The sequence below is a fragment of the Passer domesticus genome, unplaced genomic scaffold, assembly GCF_036417665.1.
Source record: "Passer domesticus isolate bPasDom1 unplaced genomic scaffold, bPasDom1.hap1 HAP1_SCAFFOLD_44, whole genome shotgun sequence".
Taxonomy (NCBI): Eukaryota; Metazoa; Chordata; class Aves; order Passeriformes; family Passeridae; genus Passer; species Passer domesticus.
The window spans coordinates 414,905-434,042 of NW_026990160.1; the positions used below are offsets into that span (position 1 = coordinate 414,905).

The window sequence follows — 19,138 nt, forward strand, 5'->3', positions numbered from 1 at the left end:
GGGGAACGCTGGGGCTGTCACTGCGGGGGTGTCACACACAGGGGAACACTGGGGCTGTCACTGCTGGGGTGTCACACACAGGGGAACGCTGGGGCTGTCACTGCTGGGGTGTCACAGACAGGGGAACGCTGGGGCTGTCACCGCTGGGGTGTCACACACAGGGGAACGCTGGGGCTGTCACCGTTGGGGTGTCACACACAGGGGAACGCTGGGGCTGTCACTGCTGGGGTGTCACACACAGGGGAACGCTGGGGCTGCCCTGCTCCTGCCCTGTCCCCAACAGCTCTGCCAGTGCCTCGAGGGGACACAAAGGCTGAGCCAAAGGGTGAGAATTGCAGAAGGGGCTGAGCTGGCAGGGGCCCATTGGGATCACCAAGTCCAGCCCCCAGCCCTGCACAGACCCCCCATCAATCGCAGCCTGAGCAGCCCTGGGAGTGGTGTCCAAAGGCCTCTGGAGCTCCGGCAGCCTCAGGGCTGTGCCCATTCCCTGGGGAGCCTGGGCAGTGCCCAAGCCACCTCTGGGGGAAGAAGCTTTTCCTGATCTCCAGCCGAGCCCTGCCCTGGCCCAGCTCCAGCCGTTCCCTCGGTTCCTGTCTCTGCCCACCTGGACAGAGATCAGAGCTTGCCCAGAGCAGCTGTGGCTGCCCCTGGATCCCTGGCAGTGTCCAAGACCAGGTTGGACAGGGCTTGGAGCAGCCTGGGATAATGGAAGGTGTCCCTGCCCGTGGCAGGGGGTGCAATGAGATGAACTTTAGCGTCTCTTCCAAGCCAAGTAATTCTGTGATTCTGTGATTTTGGGAGAGAGGCTGAAGCTCTGGCTCAGCTTTATCTCCCCAGATGTCTGGGCCCAGCAGCAGCCATGGGTGGGATCATCTCCTCCTCCCTCTCCCTGTAGCTGGAACTCACCCAACGGAGCAACTGAATAATGTCCCTCATGGGCAGTGACTACCAGAAAGGAATGTTCCTCCTTGGGGAAACACATTATCCTTGGAATTCAGCCGAGCATTGAAATGGCCCCCTTGGCACCTCAGCACCACTGACATCTCCTCTTACTGTACTTGGCCCAGGAGATCTCCCGGAGCAGCTGCAGAGGAGTCGCTGTCAGGACGAGGGACATTTATCAAAGGTAGATGTAGATCAAAACAAGCTCTGGCACCATACCAAATCTTTATTTGCCACTGGGAAATAAATGCAGATGTCCCCATGTCACAATCTCAGTCCCCCCAGGGTTCCTTTGTTTAGTTTTATCCCCTGATATGGAGACACAGGAGCTCTCCCAGCTGGACAGGGTGTCAGGAATCCCTTCCTGAGCTTGACACCCTTGGGGAGGGTGAACAAGGAGGTTCCTTCTTGCAGGAGACTGTATGGGTTTTGGAAAGAGGCCAGACCTGGAGAAGCTGCTTCTACAACCCCTCAGCACCGGCAATCCCACATCTTTATTTGTGTAGCTGTCTTGTCAGAGCAGGGAGAGGGCAGAGAGGAGCCTCCTTCGGGCAGGGAGAGGAGGCAGAGACACCAAAAGCAGGAGTCCCAAAGGGATCTGGGCAGATCTGGATCCCATGGCTGCAGTAGGTGTGCCATTCCTAAATCCAGTTTGGAAGAGCCACGGCTGTGTTGCTGTGTAAGCTCTGAGGTATCTGCTGGTGGGAGGTGCTCAGGTTCCTCCTGTTTGCATCCCCAGGTCCTGCAGAGCCGCTGTTAAACAGCGCCAGGGGATGCTCCTGGCACTGACCCTGGCATGGCTCAGGGCTCAGGTTTCCTCCATCAATCCCACCTCAGAGCTTCACTCTGGTGGGCAGGTGTTAGTGGGTCAGGAGCAGCACAATCCAGAGAATTGGAGCATGGTTTCATGTTGGCAGTTCTGGGAATGGGTTTCTCTGGCAGGATGCTGGACACCAGGGATTTCTGCCCTCCTTTCTCAGAAGAGTTTGGGATTCTCCTGTTAGTGCTGTTCCACAGCTTCCACCATCCCTACTCCTTTCCTTGACACTTCCCCAGCTTCCCAGTGTCCTTTCTGAGGGGGAAGAAAGGAATGTCCATGGTGGCACCACCTGGCTGCCTCGGACTCCAGCTGCTCCTGCAGTTCCAGCGTGTCCGGCACAGCCGCTCTCAGTGGGGCTGGGACTTGGTTCAGGCCCCACAGTCCCTGTCAGTGGCCACTCCCCGCTGGGCTCACGCTCTGGCCGTGTGGGGCTCCTGAAGGGTCAGCGGGTCTGGCTGAGCACTCCCAGCTCTGCAGCTCCTGACTCATCCCAGGGATGGGGTCCCGCAGTCCCGCTCGGTGCCGTGTTGCCAGCGGGGCCCTGTTTTGGGGTGGCCATGGGTACCTGCTGTTCCTCCACCCTCAGCAGCCCCACAGCAGAAGGGTCCTCTGGGAGCCCAGGCAAGGGATTCAGCTGTGGAATTCTTCTGTCTCCACAGCATCTCTTCCAAAAGTCCTTTGGGCTCCCTGAAATGCTGTCTCCTGAGGTGATCCATGCCAAGGAGTCCTGGGGCCTCTGGGCCAGTCCCAGTGGGGTGTTTTTGCCATTCCCAGTCGTGGTCACTTCAGCTTCTGATGTGCTCAGGCCTGAGTGGCAGCCTCAGCCAGAGCTGACTTACAGGACAAACCCTGGGCATTATGTGACTAACACCATCAGTTTTATTGAGCTAAAAACAGATGACCCATATGATTCTGCTGCTGTTTAAAACCAAACCAGCTGCTGTGGAGACTTCCACATAATCTTGTGTAGTTACCTGCAAGAAATGCATCATTCTAAGAAATTTCCCCAATTGACATGAATAGAGGCTTATAGGATATTTTAGAGGAAACCCTCCAAGCTGAGGACTGTGCTCTGGCCAATCCCTGGCTCTCCTGGCCAGGAAAAGTGCCATGAGACCCAGGAGTTTATGTGCTAAAAATATAATCAAGTGACTTTGGCTTGCTGATTTGGGCCTATAAAAGCTGGACCTGCATTTGGAGCAAATTTGGAGAACTCACCTATGGGTGGATGCACCACATGGGATTTTCCCAATCTCTTGGAAGAGTTCTCCAGGTCCTTGCTGTGAAATGGGACCTTTCAGCAACTGCAGACTCTGGATGATGGTAAAGTATTTAGGCAATTGGTGATGTGTCTTTCTCAATCCCTATCCTTTCTCTCCTATAATAATGATTAAGTGCATTACCTTGCTTCTTTTTGCTTGTTGCTAAAGCCAAGCAGGTAGTTTTATTGAATGCATAATTTAACTTTTGTGTTGCCTTAACACTCACAGTAAAATAAGACCACTCTTCCCATTGGTTTCTGTGTTCTTTAAATCACCCCAGTCAGCTGGCAGAACAGGTATCAGAACCTGATGAAAGCCAGGCTCTGCTGTGATCTAGCTGGGCCCCATGGAATGCAGAGGGCCCCTGTCAGTCCATGGAACCCATGGAAGCAAGGCTCAGGTGTGAAAAAGGCCGGCACCATGGAAGCCAAGAGCCCCTCATGGAACCAGGGCTGCAGTGTGTCACCAAGGGAGGGACCTCATGGCAGCAGGAGAGCATTGTGAGGCTGTGCAACAACAGGGCACCAAGGTTCCACTGTGACTTGACAGAACCCCATGGACGTGAATGGCCCCAAATCGGGCCAAGAGACACTTCCCAGACAAAGCCCAAGGAGGGGATTTGCTTTATTCAGCCTGCTGGGTGTGCAGGGATATCTCCTCCTAACAGCGCACACAGGCACACAGCAGATTACAATATACAGTTATACTCTATGCATATTCATATTTCTCCTCAGAAAAGGTGAGGTTATATAAACGATTTCTCAGCACTCATTACAATCATTAGCATACACGAGGCACAGGTGCAGTGCACACTGGTGGTGGCACTGAGGAAGGCTCTGCGTCTTCCTCGGGGGTCTCCTGATGAAGGCTGGACGTCTTCATCACCGTGCCCTTTTCAGCTTTCTCCTCTAGGCATGCGCAGTCTCTTGTTGGCTGTTTCAGCAATTTCCTCACTGGCTTTAGCAAGCTCTGCCCTTCATTCCTGCCAGTTTTGTTCCCTATTTCTTGCAAAGTTTCATCCTGTGTCTTTAGCTTGTGGCTGAATTTTTGCAAGCGTCCATACTGGGTGCAATGTCTCTTATTCTTGCCCAAGTATGCCTGGGCACAGTGCTTTTAACCCTTTCACAGCCACAGACTGGAGAGCCACTCCTGGACACTGGGAATTCCTGCAGGTGCCTCCACCTTTGCAGCCAGTGAGGCTCCAACCTCACTGTGAGAGGCCACAGCTTTTACACTGTTAAACAAACAAGCTGACATCAGCGCTAGTGTGGGAATAACTGGTTTAATTCTCCTGTTTGGCTTCTTCCAAAGCCTGGCCACGGCTCAAGGAGGAGCCAAGGGAGGTGACTTTGATCCCACAGCCCCAAACAAAGCCAGATGGGGCCTTCTCCAGTTTCCAAACACAGAAAGGTAAATCCATGTTTCACCAATGAACACATACAGAGATCATATTGCTAATAATGATTCATTAATGAGCAGATACAAATATAACATTTGGTTGGAAGGTTTATCTAAAGGTCAGCTTTGGCTCGGGGCCTGTTGTTGAGGCTTCAGTCAGGCAGGGTCTGACTAAAACAGCCCTAATTAGTTGTTATTCTCTATGTTCTTTATTATAGCCCACTTTTTCTTGAGACTGTGTCTCTTTTTAGACAAATCTCAGTACTCCATTTCCAGCACAAGGTGTCACAACAACTCTAACATGGAACCATAACACACCAAGTGCTCACACCGCAATGATCACAGTGACTGCCATGAATGCATTTCACAGCAGCCTCCAATTTGGGAGCCAGTCCCACCAGGAAGAATTTTCTTCTTTCTGCCACTCTTCTCCTGATCTTTCTATCAAGGAGATTCCTGATTGCTGGACCTCAAACCCAGCACTGATAAACATCCCTGCAACATTCCTGTCCTACAATAGCCCAGGTTCCTCCCCGGCCAGCAAGCAGATAATCCAAGGCCATGTGGTTCTGCAGAGCCCCATTTGTGTTTGTTGGAGCTCACAGGAAGTACTATTGGATATTTTCACAGCATCATTTTTTACTTCATCTAATAATCAATTTAGCTTGTTAATGTAAATTGGGGGCAGCCGTGCACAGCCAGGGGATTCCATTTCCCCAGTGGGCCATTGTTAAGGGCATGGAGCACATCTGGGAGATGGGGTCTCCATGGGGACAGGTTCCCATCTCCTCATTTTGTCAACTGCTCTTTTAACAAACCTTCACCCATTCAACCAATGCTGCAGCTTGTAGGTGGTCTGGGATATGAAAAACCCAGCAGTCTTAATCACTGTATTTTTTACAGTAACAGACAAAGCATTCCGCATCACAGTATAAACAAATCCTATAAAAAAATGTCAATTTCATCCCTTCCTCCTTTATTCATTACACACAATTCACAAAGTTTACCACTGACATTTGGGTCTTGGCCAGTCCTTTTCTCTAGGGTATTTAGTGTTTACAGTGAGCAGCCAAAGCTGACAAATTATTGTCAGCCTTATTTCACATTATCAATTTTTAATTATACAGATATAAATATAGATTATTGTGTTATATATAATTATTATTATTATATCACTTGCACAAACAAACCTGAGCTCAAGATTGAAACCTTCTTCTGTCACTCCATGTGGGAGTGTTCCAACAACAGTTTTTCCTTCAGTTAGTGCTGTTTCCAATGTGTCATTAACAAAATTCACCCTTGTCTTCCAAAAACGCAAGTTTTTTTCCTTTTTCCGTATGCAATTATTGGATGCATTTTAAGACATCCAGGGGTTCGGCTTCTTTTAACCAGCTGCCCCACTGCTCACATCTGCTCTGACCTCAGCCCACTCCAGAGCCAGCCAACTCCAGTGAAGGGCTTCCCATCTGGGAATTTCTGATGGGACCGATTCCTCATATTTACATTTAAAAATGACATTTTCTTGTCGTCTGGCCCGACTGTGCCAGTTTTGTTTTACCAGTGGGCAGGGTCAGCACCAAAGACACACTCCTTCCAACTGAAGGAATCATTGTCATTTACTGCAGCTCAAAGCAGCAAAGCATCACAAAAGGAGCAGCTCAGCAATGCAGCCAATCAACAGAACCAAAGATTGCAGCAGTGATTAAGAAAGATCCAGCACCTGTTACCCTCAGACTTCAGCATCCCCCAGATCCACACAGCAGCGGGGGAAGCTGTCCCAGCCAAGGGCTGCAGAGCCACTCCTGGACACTGGGAATTCCTGCAGGTGCCTCCAGCCACAGGTGAGGCTCCAAGCCCGCTGTGAGAGGGCCCAGCTCTGACAGTGCTGAATGAACAAACTGACAGCACTTCTAGTGTGGGAACATCTGGTTTCATCCTGCTCTTGGGTTCCTCCCAAAGCCTGGCCAGGGCTCAAGGAGGAACCAAGGGAGCTGACTTTGATCCTTCAGCCCCAAACAGGGCCAGATGTCAGATTTCATGGCCCTGTCTGGCTTGCAAATACAAAAAGATCAATACATGTGTCAGCTACATCTATCACAATGCTAATGACCATGCATATTTCATTAATGAGCAGATACAAAGATAACCTTTGGTTGAAAGGTTCATCCAGAGGCCACCTTTGGCTCAGGGCCTGCTGTTCAGGCCTTGGCACTTCAGGGACATGGTTTAGTGCTGGGCTTGGCACTGCTGGGTGACCGGCTGAACTGGATGAGCTCAGAGGTCTTTTCCAACAGAAAGGATTCTGTGATTCCAGGATTCTATCTGCTGAATTCAGTTAGGTCCAGGTTAGCAGCACTCATTTGCTCAGAAAGTCTCCTCTTGCTCAGCTCTTGTGGCCTATGGCTGCAGCTCCTTCAGCTCCTGGTGCTAAGCTGCTCATGCTGAACGAGACGACTTGGAGAGAAAAACACAGTCCATCCAATTCCTTCTGGGACACGGGGAGGGGAGGGTGTGGAAACAGGAGCATTGTTTGGTGAGGCCTCCTCTGTGTCCTTCATGGCTTTCAGTGCTGTGAACCAGCCAAGAGCTTTCTCCAAGAGTGCAATGGAGCAGCTGTTCCTGCTCCCAGCTCTGGCTCTCTCCAGTCTCTGGCCTTGCTTGGCTTTGTCCCTCTTGCTGTGCCCTCTGTTCCCCCAGGGCTCGGTGGCTGCTGCCCAGGACTGTGGGACTGGCACAGGTCCAGTGGTCGAGACTCTCCTTGCTGTGGCCTTGGAGCTGCCTGGGCACAGCAGCCTCTTCCATCTGGAAGCTCCCCATGGACAGGGAGTCCCCAGCTCTGTTCCTTGCACAATCTCCAGGAGCCCAGGGCTGTCATCTCAAGTCCCTGCTGGCACTGGGGGCTCCCAGGTGCCTCAGGCTGCTGTGACACTGCTGCACACAGGAGGGAAGAGTGGCAGGGGCTGTGCTGAAATGTCACTATAGGACACAAGACAACACGACGCAGAGACGCTGTTGGTCTCAAGGCAGGAAAAAGGGCAGGTTTATTTATTTACTCCAACATTTATAGATTTCCAAATATGACAGTGGATTGGAGGGTGAAAGTGCCACCTCTCCGAGGACAAACAAACAGTCCATCAAGTTTCTCCTCCTCCATAAAATAATGCAAAACAATAAGTTGTTTACAGAAAGTGTGTGAGAAAGTTTGGTACAAGAATGCAAACATCAGAACACTTAGAAAATCTTAAAAAGTTAAGGCGACATTGAAAGTCAGCTCCATGTGCTGCTGCTGCTGCTGTGGAGCCATTTGTCCAGCCGTGTCCCAGAGTCAGGGATCAGATCCAGGCCCTGCTGCTGCTCCCTCGGGATCAGCCCCAGTTTGGGTGTTGCTGTCAGGGCCAGCAGGAGCGGTGGCTGGAGCAGCAGGTGCTGACAGTGCCCCAAGCCCTGGGGCTGGAGGGGTCCCTGGGCTGGGCTGGAGGGAGCTGCCCCTTGTTCTCCCTGTGCCCCAAGCAAAGCTGGGCCGGGCACAAGTGGGGCAGCACAGCCACCAGGGAGCCTGCGAGTCTCTGCCAGCCCTGGCTGCTCAGAGTTTGGGCCTTGGAGCCTCAGGTGGCCAAAGGCAGCTGCTGCTGGTCCCTCTGTGTGCCCCTGTGTTCAGCAGTGCTGCTCCATCAGTCTGTGCCCAGCAGTGGGGAAAAGCCTCAGCCCTGCAGGGCCAGGAGCTGCCGGGCTCTGCCTGAGCAGCTCAGCCAGCAGGAAGGGAGCTGCTCCACACGGGAACCAGGAGCAAAGGGCTGCAGCGCCTCGTGCTGGGGCAGAGCCCGAATTCTGAGAGGGAATAACAGAGTTATTCATGTGCATTGCTGCATCGGCACTGCGGGTGCTGTGCCAGCAAACACAGAGTTCAAGATGTGCAACAGAATTCTGCAGCTCTTGACTGGATCAGGATGTCAGCAGTGCTGAACTCCAGCTCAGTCCAAATGAAACACTTCACACCTCTGCTCATATCTGCTAGATTTTTTTCTTCAGGGTATCCAGAGAAAAGGAAACAGAGGAGGAGCCTACGTTTTCATTGTTTATCAGAAATGTATCTCATTTTGCTGTACATTCCTTTTGTAGGACGAGTTCTCTGTTAAAAACACTGGACAAAAAAGAAAAGAAAAAATATGAAAGATAAAACCAAAAAACAAATGTGTAGTGAAAATCCTTGGTAACTTTGGATTAAGAGGCAACTGATCTTTTTAAGAAGAGAAATCAGTTACTCTGTAAATGTTCTGATGGCATGGATTCATCTTACTGACCTCAGCATCCCTTTTTTAAAACATTCAGGGTTTTGTTTGCAATACTATGTTATTCTAAATTGTGATTGAATCAATAGGAAATTGAAAGATCTATTATGCATTTATGCATTACTGTGTCTGGAGTGTAAAAATATGGCAGTTGGAAATTTGGATTTAAAGTGTTGCAAATGAAAGTTATAAATCCCAGTGGATTGTCTGACAGCAGCTTTTCCTAGAGGATGTGCAGCACTCTAAGGACTTCATCAGTGGGGTTGGGGGTACTTGGACCTTTGTCCTGTGCCACTCTGAGAATGTCATGGAATGGAACTTTGCCTGCCACCAGCCCAGGTCACCCTCTGCCACCAAACCTCCTTGGACCTTGTGTCCCCCAGGCAGGCACAAAGTGTTTGTGCTGCTCCCGCTTTTGCACAAACCCACAGAGAGCTGGGATTTTTCCAAGTCTCACGTCTGCATTGGGCCATATTCCTAAAGAAGCAGCAGCCCATCCCAATGAATATGGCAAGTTATATGGATGGTTGTGAGCTCCACTTCCTACCTAGAAATCCTGAAACTGCTTCTGAATGCTGCTCCTTCAGCTCTTGGACATCTTCTCACACAGAGCTGGGAAAAAAATCCCCTGGTCTCTGGCTAAAGGGTGAGTTATGCCAAAGTTGGAGCTCTGTGCGAAGTCTCTATCCATCCCTATCTTATTAATATACCAATATGTGGGGGTGTGCATGGATGTGTCTTGTACACAAAGTAAGGAGTGTGCAAGCAACGTGACTGACACTTTCACTGTCCATGTTCTCCCATACCCATGGATACAGAGACATTATGGAAACCCTGGCACACACAGACCCTTCTGTCCCTGGATACAGAGACATCCAGGAACCCCTGGCACACACAGACCCTTCTGTCCATGGATACAGAGACATCCAAGAGCCCCTAGCACACACAGACCCTTCTGTCCATGGATACAGAGACATCCAAGAGCCCCCGGCACACACAGAGCCTTCTGTCCATGGATACAGAGACATCCAAGAGCCCTGGCACACACAGAGCCTTCTGTCCATGGTTGCACAGACATCCAAGAGCCCCTGGCACACAGAGAGCCTTCTGTCCCTGGATACAGAAACATCCAAGAGCCCCTGGCACACACAGAGCCTTCTGTCCATGGATACAGAGATATCCAAGAGCCCTGGCACACACAGACCCTTCTGTCCATGGATACAGAGACATCCAAGAGCCCCTGGCACACACAGACCCTTCTGTCCCTGGATACAGAGACATCCAAGAGCCCTGGCACACACAGACCCTTCTGTCCATGGATACAGAGACATCCAAGAGCCCCTGGCACACACAGACCCTTCTGTCCATGGATACAGAGATATCCAAGAGCCCCTGGCACACACAGACCCTTCTGTCCATGGATACAGAGACATCCAAGAGCCCTGGCACACACAGACCCTTCTGTCTATGGATACAGAGACACCCAAGAGCCCCTGGCACACACAGACCCTTCTGTCTCTGGAGGACAGAGCGTGGTGGGTGGGGGCGGTTGGTGGGCAGCGAGTCCCGGACAGCAGGCCAGACCCAGCTCCAGCCCTGCCAGGGCTCAGTACCAGCTGCTCTGGAATGGGAAAGCCCTTCATCCTTGTCCCTGCCCAGAGGGGCAGTGCTGGCCTGGCAGCACAGGTTGTTTTCCCCTCAGGCTGCAGGAGATGAGAACACAACACTTGCCAGCACTGAGTGCGAGGCACAGCTCCGGGTGCTCCCCATGAACCTCAGCTCTGGGAGCACTGTCTGCCCCAAGCTCCAGGGGTGCAGTGGGAGCCTGGCTGGGCTCTGCCCTGGGGCCATCCTGCAGGGACAGCTGGAAACAGGGAGCATTCGGCTGCCACAAACAGCCAAGCCAGGGCTGCAGGGCAGCTGCTCCAGCCCGGACTGCACTGCTGTGTGCTGTGCTCTGGGGCTGGGGCTCCCCACACAGGGGACTGGACTGGTGTGCCAGAGGAGACAGAGATGCTTTAGCTTCAGCCTCACTGAGGTGGCTGCGTGGGCTGGGAAGAGTGGGGAGGCTCAAGGGGATTCACAGAGCTCATCCTGCTGCAAGGATGAAGAAAAGGGAGTGGGAACTCAGCAGTGAGGAGAGCTGAGGGCTGGAGAGTGGCTCTGAATGACACTAAAATCCCACTGGACCTCTGAGACATTGCTGCTCCTCAGCCAGTGACAGCATGAGTCCCTAAACCTGGGGCTCGGCCTTCCTTGTGGTCAGGGGCAACACAGAAGGCCAGCAAGTAAAGGAGACTGCGATGGGCTGGGAATTCACTGGGGGAAAAAAGGGAGCAGTTGAGAAGTAAAAGGCAGGTGGGGGAGAGAACTGTTCAGAGAAGGGCTGAGCTACATCTTGAGCAAGCTGAAAAATGTCTTTTGGAGTCATCCCAGACTGATTTGATTTCAGAAGGTATTGAACAAGTTTAATTTTTGGGAGGTGTCATGTTTTCCCTTGGAGGTGTCCACGCTGCAAACTTGAGCTGCGTTGTCAAAATGCTCAAGCAAGTCTGTGCTGCAGGTGACACCATTTCTTCTTTGGCTAATTCTGGCCCGGTGCTGAGCTCCAGCAGAGCCCTGGCAGAGCCCAGAGCAGCCTCAGCATCTGCAGAGCCTGGCTGCAAGGAGAGAAAGCAGAAACTGCCCGTCAGCTGAGGGCTCCTGTCCCCTTGTCCCAGCTGCCCGCAGTGCCCAGGCCGTGCTGGCCGGGCTCAGAGCTGTGCCCAGAGCTGCCCATCAGTGCTGCCTTTGGGAGCAGGGCAGGAGGGCAGGACATGTGCCCAGCCTGCAGCCAGCCATGGCACATCCACCTGCTCAGCAGCTGCCCAGAGCAGGATGCTCCTGTGCTCGCTGCCATCTCCCAAAAGCTCTGATCCCACCCTGCCAAGCAGACGGGCACCCACCTCACACCATCCACGGCTGGAAGAAAAGCTGGTCCCAAACGATGTCCTCAGCCTGCTCCAAGGGCACGGCCCATCCACGCTGCAGCTGGTCCCAAGCACTTCCCAATCCAGACTGGACCACCTAGAATGCTTCCTCTAGAAAAAAACAAACAAGTTGTTGAAAAGAGGTTAGAGACAAAAAGGGAAAAGAAGAAGAAAGGTCAAAACTCTTAGCTCTGTCAGGGCCTTGAGGAAGGCCCAACCCCTACATGCTAGGGAAAAATCCAGCCATGGGTGAGGGAGGTCCACACTTTCTCTCTTTCCCTCTGCACTGCCCCCCAAAATAACAGTGATCCCAAAGCAAACAAGGGCAGTGGAGCAGCCCAAGGCCTTCCTTGCCTGCACAGCAAAGCAGCCCCTGCACAGGTTCTGGAGTCCCACCTCTGCTCCCACCATGGGGGTTTGTTTGTGTTGGGCTGGCTGCCCCAGCCCCAGCCCGGGGCACGGTGGGTGCTGGGGGCTGTTGGCAGGGCCAGGAGCCCACTCCCATTTCGTACCCACCCCAGCCCATCCCACCAACCCTGCCAAAAAAGCAGCTGGGCAGCTGACTGAAGATTTAGTTCCATCTGCCCCAGCAAAGGGGGAACCTTTGCTTCCAGGCCAGGGTGGGCAATGCCCAAATCTGGGAGCATTTCCCCAGGTGTGGACTCATCTGCAAACTCCCTGTGGAGTTTGGCTTTGAAGAAGGTGCCACAATCATAGTGCATCACCTTCAACTGCTGGTGGCCAGGTCCAGGGAGACGTTGTCATCCTTGATGTCATCCTCGCTGTCTCCTGCAGCAGCAGCCCCACCTGGTACAGCTTGTCTGGGAGCTCCTTCTCCTTCCCTGGGGTGAGACCAGGCTGTCAGGGCTCTGCCCAGGGCCCCAGCTGTCAGGGAACCAGGACAAGCAAAACCTGCTTGGATGACAGCCGCCAGGGCTGGGCAGAGCAGCTCAGCTCCAGCACAAGGGCTGCGTGTTCCCATCCCATGACCCTGGTGCAGTGACACGGGCTGGGTTCCTTTGCTTCTCATTGCCAAGGCATGTGTGCAGCTGTAACTTACCAGGGCCCTGGATCAAAGTGTGCCTGTGGCTCTCTCCCTTCTTCTATGGCAGAGGAATATCCTGCATCCAAGGATGACAGAACACCTCTTCTAATGAGGGTCTGGCCAAGGAGTGCATGGATAAACACCACCCGATCAGATTTTGGCACTCTGGGGAGAGAAACCAGAAAATGCCCGTCAGTTGGAGAAGGCTCCTGTTGGCTTTGCCCCACTATTCCCATGCCCAGGCCATGCTGGATGTGCTCAGAGCTGGGCCTAAACTTTCCCATCAATTCTTGGTTTTGGAGGAGAGCAGGACATGTGCCACCTCCTCAGCAGCTGCCAGAGCGGGACGCTCCCGAGCCCGCTGCTGTCTCCCAGCACTGGTATTGCACCCATGCCCAGAGAAGAGGATCCACCTGGAGAGAGCCGTTGTGGCAGTGAGAGCTGGCCCCAGCTGAAGTTCCAGCCCCTCCTGAAAGGCATCTTCCCACAGACCATCTCGTGCAGCAGGATGCCCAGGGACCAGATGGTAGCTGGCTCGCCATGGTACCAGCCAAAGCGGGTCCATTCCGGGGGGCTGTATGATGGTGTTCCTGTGGAATACAGATGGAGTTCATCAGGGGGATGCTGCTGCTCCCAGAGCCTGGCCCCAGCATCCCTGGGCGTGCGGGGGCTGCATCAGTGCACACAGGGTGACCACTGTCCTCTCACCAGCATCTGGGACTGGTGTACAAACTTGGGATTGCAAAAGAAGCCACTGGTGTGGGAAGGGGACAGTGGAAGCCCTGGCTAGGCCTGCCCATGACATGCAAAGGAAATACCCACTGCGTGCTGGGGAAAAACCATGCCCTCATTCTCCCTGCCTGCATTGCCCCAAACATATTATAAAGGCAAGACAAACAGGGCAAGTGGAGCAGTCCAAGCCCTTCCTCTTGCCTGCACACAAACCGGCTGGGACACAGGTTCCGACCTCCCTCTCTGCTACCCCCACCCACGGCTGTTTTTGTCAGGCTGGCTGTCCCAGCCCAGCCCCAGTCCTGGGCACAGTGGTGGGCAAAGCCTGCCAGCAGGGCTGGAAGATGGCTCCCCACCCAGCCCTGCTCTAAAGCAACTCAGCTGCAGATTCAGTCCCCTGAGTGGCAGCAAAAGGGAGAATCCCCACTGCCCCACCCAGCTTGGGCTGAGAGATGTTGGGCCATGAGATGCCAGGAGCGGGAGCACAGCCCTGTGTAGGCTCACCTGCAAAGTGAGTGTAGGCTGTGTCTTGCAGGTAGGTGCCACAGCCAAAGTCGATCAGCTTTGCCTGCCCGGTGGCCAGGTCAACCAGGATGTTCTCTGGTTTGATATCCCTGTGGAGGACCCCGCAGCTGGTGCAGTGCCGCACGGCCTCCAGCACCTGGCGGAACAGCGGACGCGCCACCTCCTCGCGCAGGAACCCCCGTGCTTGAATGAAATGCAGGAGGTCCTGAGACTGCTCTGGCCGCTCCAGCACCATGACAATGTCGCTGGGGAGCTCAAGCCACTCCAGCAGCTGGATGACACCGGGGAAGCCAGTGGACACCTTGTCCTGCAGCACAACCTCCAGGGTAGCGCTGGTGCCGTCGGGCTGCGGGAGGAGCACGATGCCATCAGTGGGGCTGATGCCGGGCCAGGGCTGGGCAACCCCTCAGCCAGCCCGGGATGCTCTGCGCCCTGCGCCGGCCCCACGCCCGCTCCCCCTCGAGACGTCCTGGCGGCTTCCACCATGCCGGGGCTCGGCTCATCCCCGCCCGGCATGGCCCGGCTTCTCCCGCTGTCCCGGCTCACTCACCAGCTCGCTCCAGTGCCGGATGCGATTCCGTGGCACCCTTTTGATGGCGACCTGCAAGCCAAGGGGAGCAGCGGGCTGAGCTCAACGCCCCCCCTGCCCAGCCCCATCCTCCTCCTCCTCCTCCTGCGCCCCCTCCTCCTCCGCCTGCCGCCGGCCCCGCCGCTCACCGGGGCGCCGTCCGAGAGCCGCGTCCCCGACCAGACGCTGCCGAATCCGCCGCGCCCCAGCAGGGAACCCAGGCGGTAGCGCTCCTGCAGGGCCTCCTGCGCCTTCCCTGCGGGCGGGACGCGGCTGTCAGCGCTCGGCCCGGGGCCAGCAACGGCCCCCGAGTGCCCCTCACCCGCCCCGGCCCGGCCATCCCCCGGCGTTCGCTCTTTGCAACGCGACACGGGAGGCTCGGGGCCGGCGGCTGCGCTGCCGAGCGGCGGAGCAGGGGCCGGGCAAGCCGCAGCGGAGGCGGCGGGAGAGGCAACGCCGCCTGTGTCCTCCGCGGGCCCCGGGAGGAGCCGGGGCCGGGGTCGGGGTCGGGGTCGGTGTCGGGGCCGGGACTGGACCCTGCGTCGGGGCCGGGGCCGGGGCCGGGCTCGGGCCAGGCGGAGCCAAAAGCCGGCGATGCCGCCCCAGCCCCAGGCATTGACGCCCGCCCAGCACCGCCAGCGCCAGCACGGCCAGAGCCGGGCTGAGGCCAGGTGGCGGCGGGACGGCCGGGGGCGGGCACGGGGCAGCCCCGCCCGGGGCGGGGGGCGGGCCGGGGGCATGGCCCGGCCGGGCACGGGGAGAGGGAGGCGGGGAGAGGAGGGGAGACCGGGAAAGGGAGAGTGGGAGAGGTACGGGTCAGCGGGAGAGGGAGAGGAGAAGAGACTCTCAAGTTTCTTCTGTCGCTGATGCTGCCGCTGCCGCCGCTGCTGCAACTGAAGCTCCGGGGCCGTTTGTCCCCGTGTCTGTTTGTCCGTTGCCCGCTCGCCCCCGCCCCGAGCCCCACGTTCCCCGAGGGCAGCCCCTGAGCCTCTGCAAACACGGGAACTTTGCCGAGTTCAGCCAAGAGCCAGAGTCTGGACTCCTGCACAGTGGCTCAGGAATCCCCTTGGTCCCTGCTGTGCATTGTCCCTGCTCAGGGTCAAACACTCCCAGAGCGCATTCCCTGAATGCAGAATTTGTACCTGACCCAAGCACTGCACTTACCTCTCCAGCATTGATTTCCAAGAAAAACAGGGGAAGCCAAACTGTGTGTAGGTCATGGTATCTTAAAATGTCTAAAACTTGCCAACTCATGGATCTTAGAAGTGAGATCTGTTTGGAATTAATGGGATGGACAACTAGTGCAAGATGGAAAAGGGGAGCATAAAAATAAATTGAGAAAAACGTCTTGAATTGTTTCAATTTTCATTTAATTTCTTAAAAGCTCTTTCAGTTTTTCCAGAATCTTCTCCTCAGTCCTGTTTGCTTTTTCCAAGAACCTTTCCCAGAAAATGAGGTGCAGCTTCTGTCACAAGGTGTGCCACCAACTGCAGCTTTCCACATTGTGGGTGCAGCACAACACTTGCAGCAAAGCAGGAGAAATATTTGAAGAATTTGACAGCTTGTTCTTTTCTTTTCCTTGTGGGCTGGGCAGTTGTGCCATTGGTAAGGTTTTCATTGTTACTGTTCTACCCTAAGCAAACATGACAGGCTACCAAGAACTCTTAGGGAATGCAAGCCTGACTGAATGCAGAGAAACAAACTCTAGAGCCTGCAGCCAGAAGTGGAGAGCTGTGTGATAATCATTCCAACACCCCCAAGGACATCTTGAAAATGATCTAGAAGATGAGAATGGGCTGACAGGGAGTTTGTTTCTGTCTTCAGTCCAGATTCTTCTACATCTGAAAACAATTCCACAGTCTCCATCTAAATCAAGAGTACAATCAGTTCATGAAAAGCACCAGAACAAACTGTACCTCTGAGGAGATGACTGAAAGAATCTGAGAAGGGAAAATGCAGGAGAAATGCATTTCTCAGCACTGCAGTACTTGCCTACCTGAAACCCTCCTCCATTTCCTCTGCATGCCTGGATCTGTTGGTGTCAGTTCTGTATTCGGTGGTGCCTCCAGCCCTGAATGCCCTCATCTACAGCCTGAGGAACCAGGAGCTCAAGGCTGCAGTGAGGAGACTGATGACTGGACATCTTAGGAAGCATTAAACTGCTGGCCAATTTCTGCAAATCACTTGTAACAAAATCAATCTTTGATAGTTCTGTTGGTTTGGTTCTTTGATTTCCCTGTCTTTTTTTTTTTTTTATAATATTCTTCCTAAAGCTAGATCATTGTTTCTGCTATTTCTGACTTTTTTCTCTCCACATTCAGTGGCAGCAGACTGTGACAATGAGGAGCTGTGCTCTCAGTGGCTTTAGACGAATTTAGAATCTCCCAGCAGAGTTTTTGGCAGAGATGCCCCTTTTGTTGCCTTCTCTGGAGGTGCAGCAGCAATGTCTGTGTGCAGAGCTAGGGCAGATCAGTGCTGGCCCAGCAGCTGTGCCCAGCAGCAGCAGCAGCAGCACTTGGTGTTGCCAGTGCTGCTGCCGTGGCCCTGCCCCGCTGCCCTGGTGGCCCTGGTGTTGCTGCAGGGCCTGAGTGCTCTCGGGGCCGGGCACAGTCCTGGGGGTGGCAGTGCCGGGGCTGCAGCAGGGACAGGCCATGGGCACTGCTGGGGCAGCACTGACGCCTCAGGCCAGGCCCTGGGGGCTCCAGGCTCCTTGCCCAGGCTCTCTCAAGAACACGGCCAGGCCAATGCTCAGCACAGAAAAGCCCCAGGGTGAGCAGCCCCAGGCTGGCCGTGGGCAGGCTGGGGGCAAACAGCATGGCTGGGGCTCTGCAAGGGCCCTGGGGGAGACGGGAAGGAGCAGCAGAGCAGGGGCTGATCCATCCCCAGGGTGCTGCACAGCCCAGGGCAGCGTCCCAGAGCATCCTCATGGAGCTGCCAACAACATCCGCCCTCTGCAGCCCTGGCCTCTCCCCCAGCTCACAGAGGTGCCGCATCCTTGCAGGCACAGACACGGCAGCACTGGCTCAGCCCCTGTTTGCATTGCACAGAGCAGGCAGGAGCACCCCCATGCTGCTGCTGTGGGGACATGAACCTGAGGGAGCACAAATGCCATCAGCCCCTGGGGCCAGCAAGGGCTGGGGGACACCAGGGAAACCACTCAGCTTTGTCCTGGCCTCTGCAGTCAGCCAGAAAGTTTGTTCCCATCAGCTGGGAGATTCCTGTCCCACTGCAGACGCTGTTGCTCAGAGCCAGGGCTGCCTGGCAGCCACCCCCAAACTGCCACAAGCATTTCCCTGGCTTCACCTCTGCTTTCTTTACCCATCCCTGATCCAGATTTCTTCCTATTCCCCATCTCTGTTCCCTCCCCTGCAAACAGCCCATCCCTGTTTGCCCTTTCCTCTCTGGCCCCACTCCCCATTGCAGTTCCTGACTTGGCACCACAGGAACGTCCCTTGGGTAGCAGGATCATCCTCCAAGTGCTGCAGGAATTGTCTGCAGGCTCCTGCAGTGCCTGGTGCTGCTCCCTTGCCAGAGGCACCCCAGGCCAGGGGGGCACATCTGGGCTGCTGTGTCTGCATGTGGGGCTCCCTGTTCTGGGCAATGAGGAGGAGCTGCAGAGGCTCTGCAGGAATGACAGGATGGGCTTTGGTGCTGGCAGGAGAAGTTGAGTGACCTGGGCTGCTGGAGCTTCTGAAGAGGAGGCCCAGGGCTCATTGTGGAACTGCTCCAAGCGTGGTTTCAGAGAATCCAAGAATCAGTAAGGCTGGAAAAGACCTTGGAGATCATCAAGTCCAACCTGTGCCCTGACACCACCTTGTCTCCCCCGGGCCTCCTCTTCTCCAGGATAAACAACCCCAGCTCCCTCAGCCTCTCTTCACAGGATTTTTGCTCCAGACCCTTCACCATCCTTGTTGCCCTTCTCTGGACACACTCCAGCCCCTCCACGTTCTTGCTAAATTTGGGGTCCCAGAACTGGACACAGCACCCAAAGTGCTGCCCAACCAGTGCTGAGCACAGGGGAAGAATTGCTGTCCTGGTCCTGCTGGCCACACCATTCCTGGTCCATAGGAGTGCCAGGGGTTGGATGAGGGAAATGGTGGGGAGGGGGCAGGAGACACAGTCTGATTGACTCTCAGCCATGTAGGATCTTGATTTTCATTGCTATTCAGTCTGCATTAGAAGGTGCTGGGGGTCAATATCAACTGGACATTGCTGATATAAATCTATAAACAGGAGAAAAAATTAAACAGAACAAACTGTTCTCTCTGCATTGTTTTCAAGACGGTATATACACTTTGAATACACTTCAGATATCTGTCTAATTAATTACAGAAAAGTTGAAAACTTCTGTTATTCCAAATGGCTTTTCTTCTTTGGGCATGTTGAACAAATGTTTATGAGCTTTTCTCACTGAATTCCTGAACTGAAGAGCTCAAGAAAGAAGAGGCATCTGCAGGAGGAAAATTCATCATCAACCTCCAAGGGGCTGAGGGTCCATCCCCATCAGAGCAGCAATGATCAGCAATGGGCACAGCTTTGTGGCTGCCCCAGTTTTGGGATGGGCCCTGGGCCTGGAGCAGGAGCAGCT

The 19,138-nt window shown here is 54.5% G+C and overlaps 1 protein-coding gene and 2 long non-coding RNA genes across 3 annotated transcripts; 1 reads left to right on the top strand and 2 right to left on the bottom strand.

Annotated features, from left to right (window-relative positions):
• The first annotated feature begins 212 nt into the window (after positions 1–212).
• On the top strand, positions 213–1,217 carry LOC135292787 (uncharacterized). The gene is made up of 2 exons (XR_010354952.1): positions 213–325; positions 896–1,217. It is a non-coding gene; the product is annotated as an uncharacterized LOC135292787 (long non-coding RNA).
• A 1,110-nt stretch (positions 1,218–2,327) lies between these two features.
• On the bottom strand, positions 2,328–5,231 carry LOC135292782 (uncharacterized). The gene is made up of 3 exons (XR_010354946.1): positions 3,166–5,231; positions 2,981–3,075; positions 2,328–2,736 (listed from the first exon to the last, which is right to left on the bottom strand). It is a non-coding gene; the product is annotated as an uncharacterized LOC135292782 (long non-coding RNA).
• A 6,036-nt stretch (positions 5,232–11,267) lies between these two features.
• LOC135292687 (serine/threonine-protein kinase pim-1-like) lies at positions 11,268–15,166 on the bottom strand. Its single transcript, XM_064406791.1, has 9 exons — positions 14,873–15,166; positions 14,700–14,801; positions 14,533–14,583; positions 13,962–14,328; positions 13,139–13,315; positions 12,741–12,890; positions 12,406–12,522; positions 11,657–11,791; positions 11,268–11,371 (listed from the first exon to the last, which is right to left on the bottom strand). Exons 1-6 carry the CDS (start codon positions 15,164–15,166, stop codon positions 12,784–12,786), a joined length of 1,098 nt encoding a protein of 365 aa, XP_064262861.1. The 3' UTR covers positions 11,268–11,371; positions 11,657–11,791; positions 12,406–12,522; positions 12,741–12,783.
• Between the last annotated feature and the right edge of the window lie 3,972 nt (positions 15,167–19,138).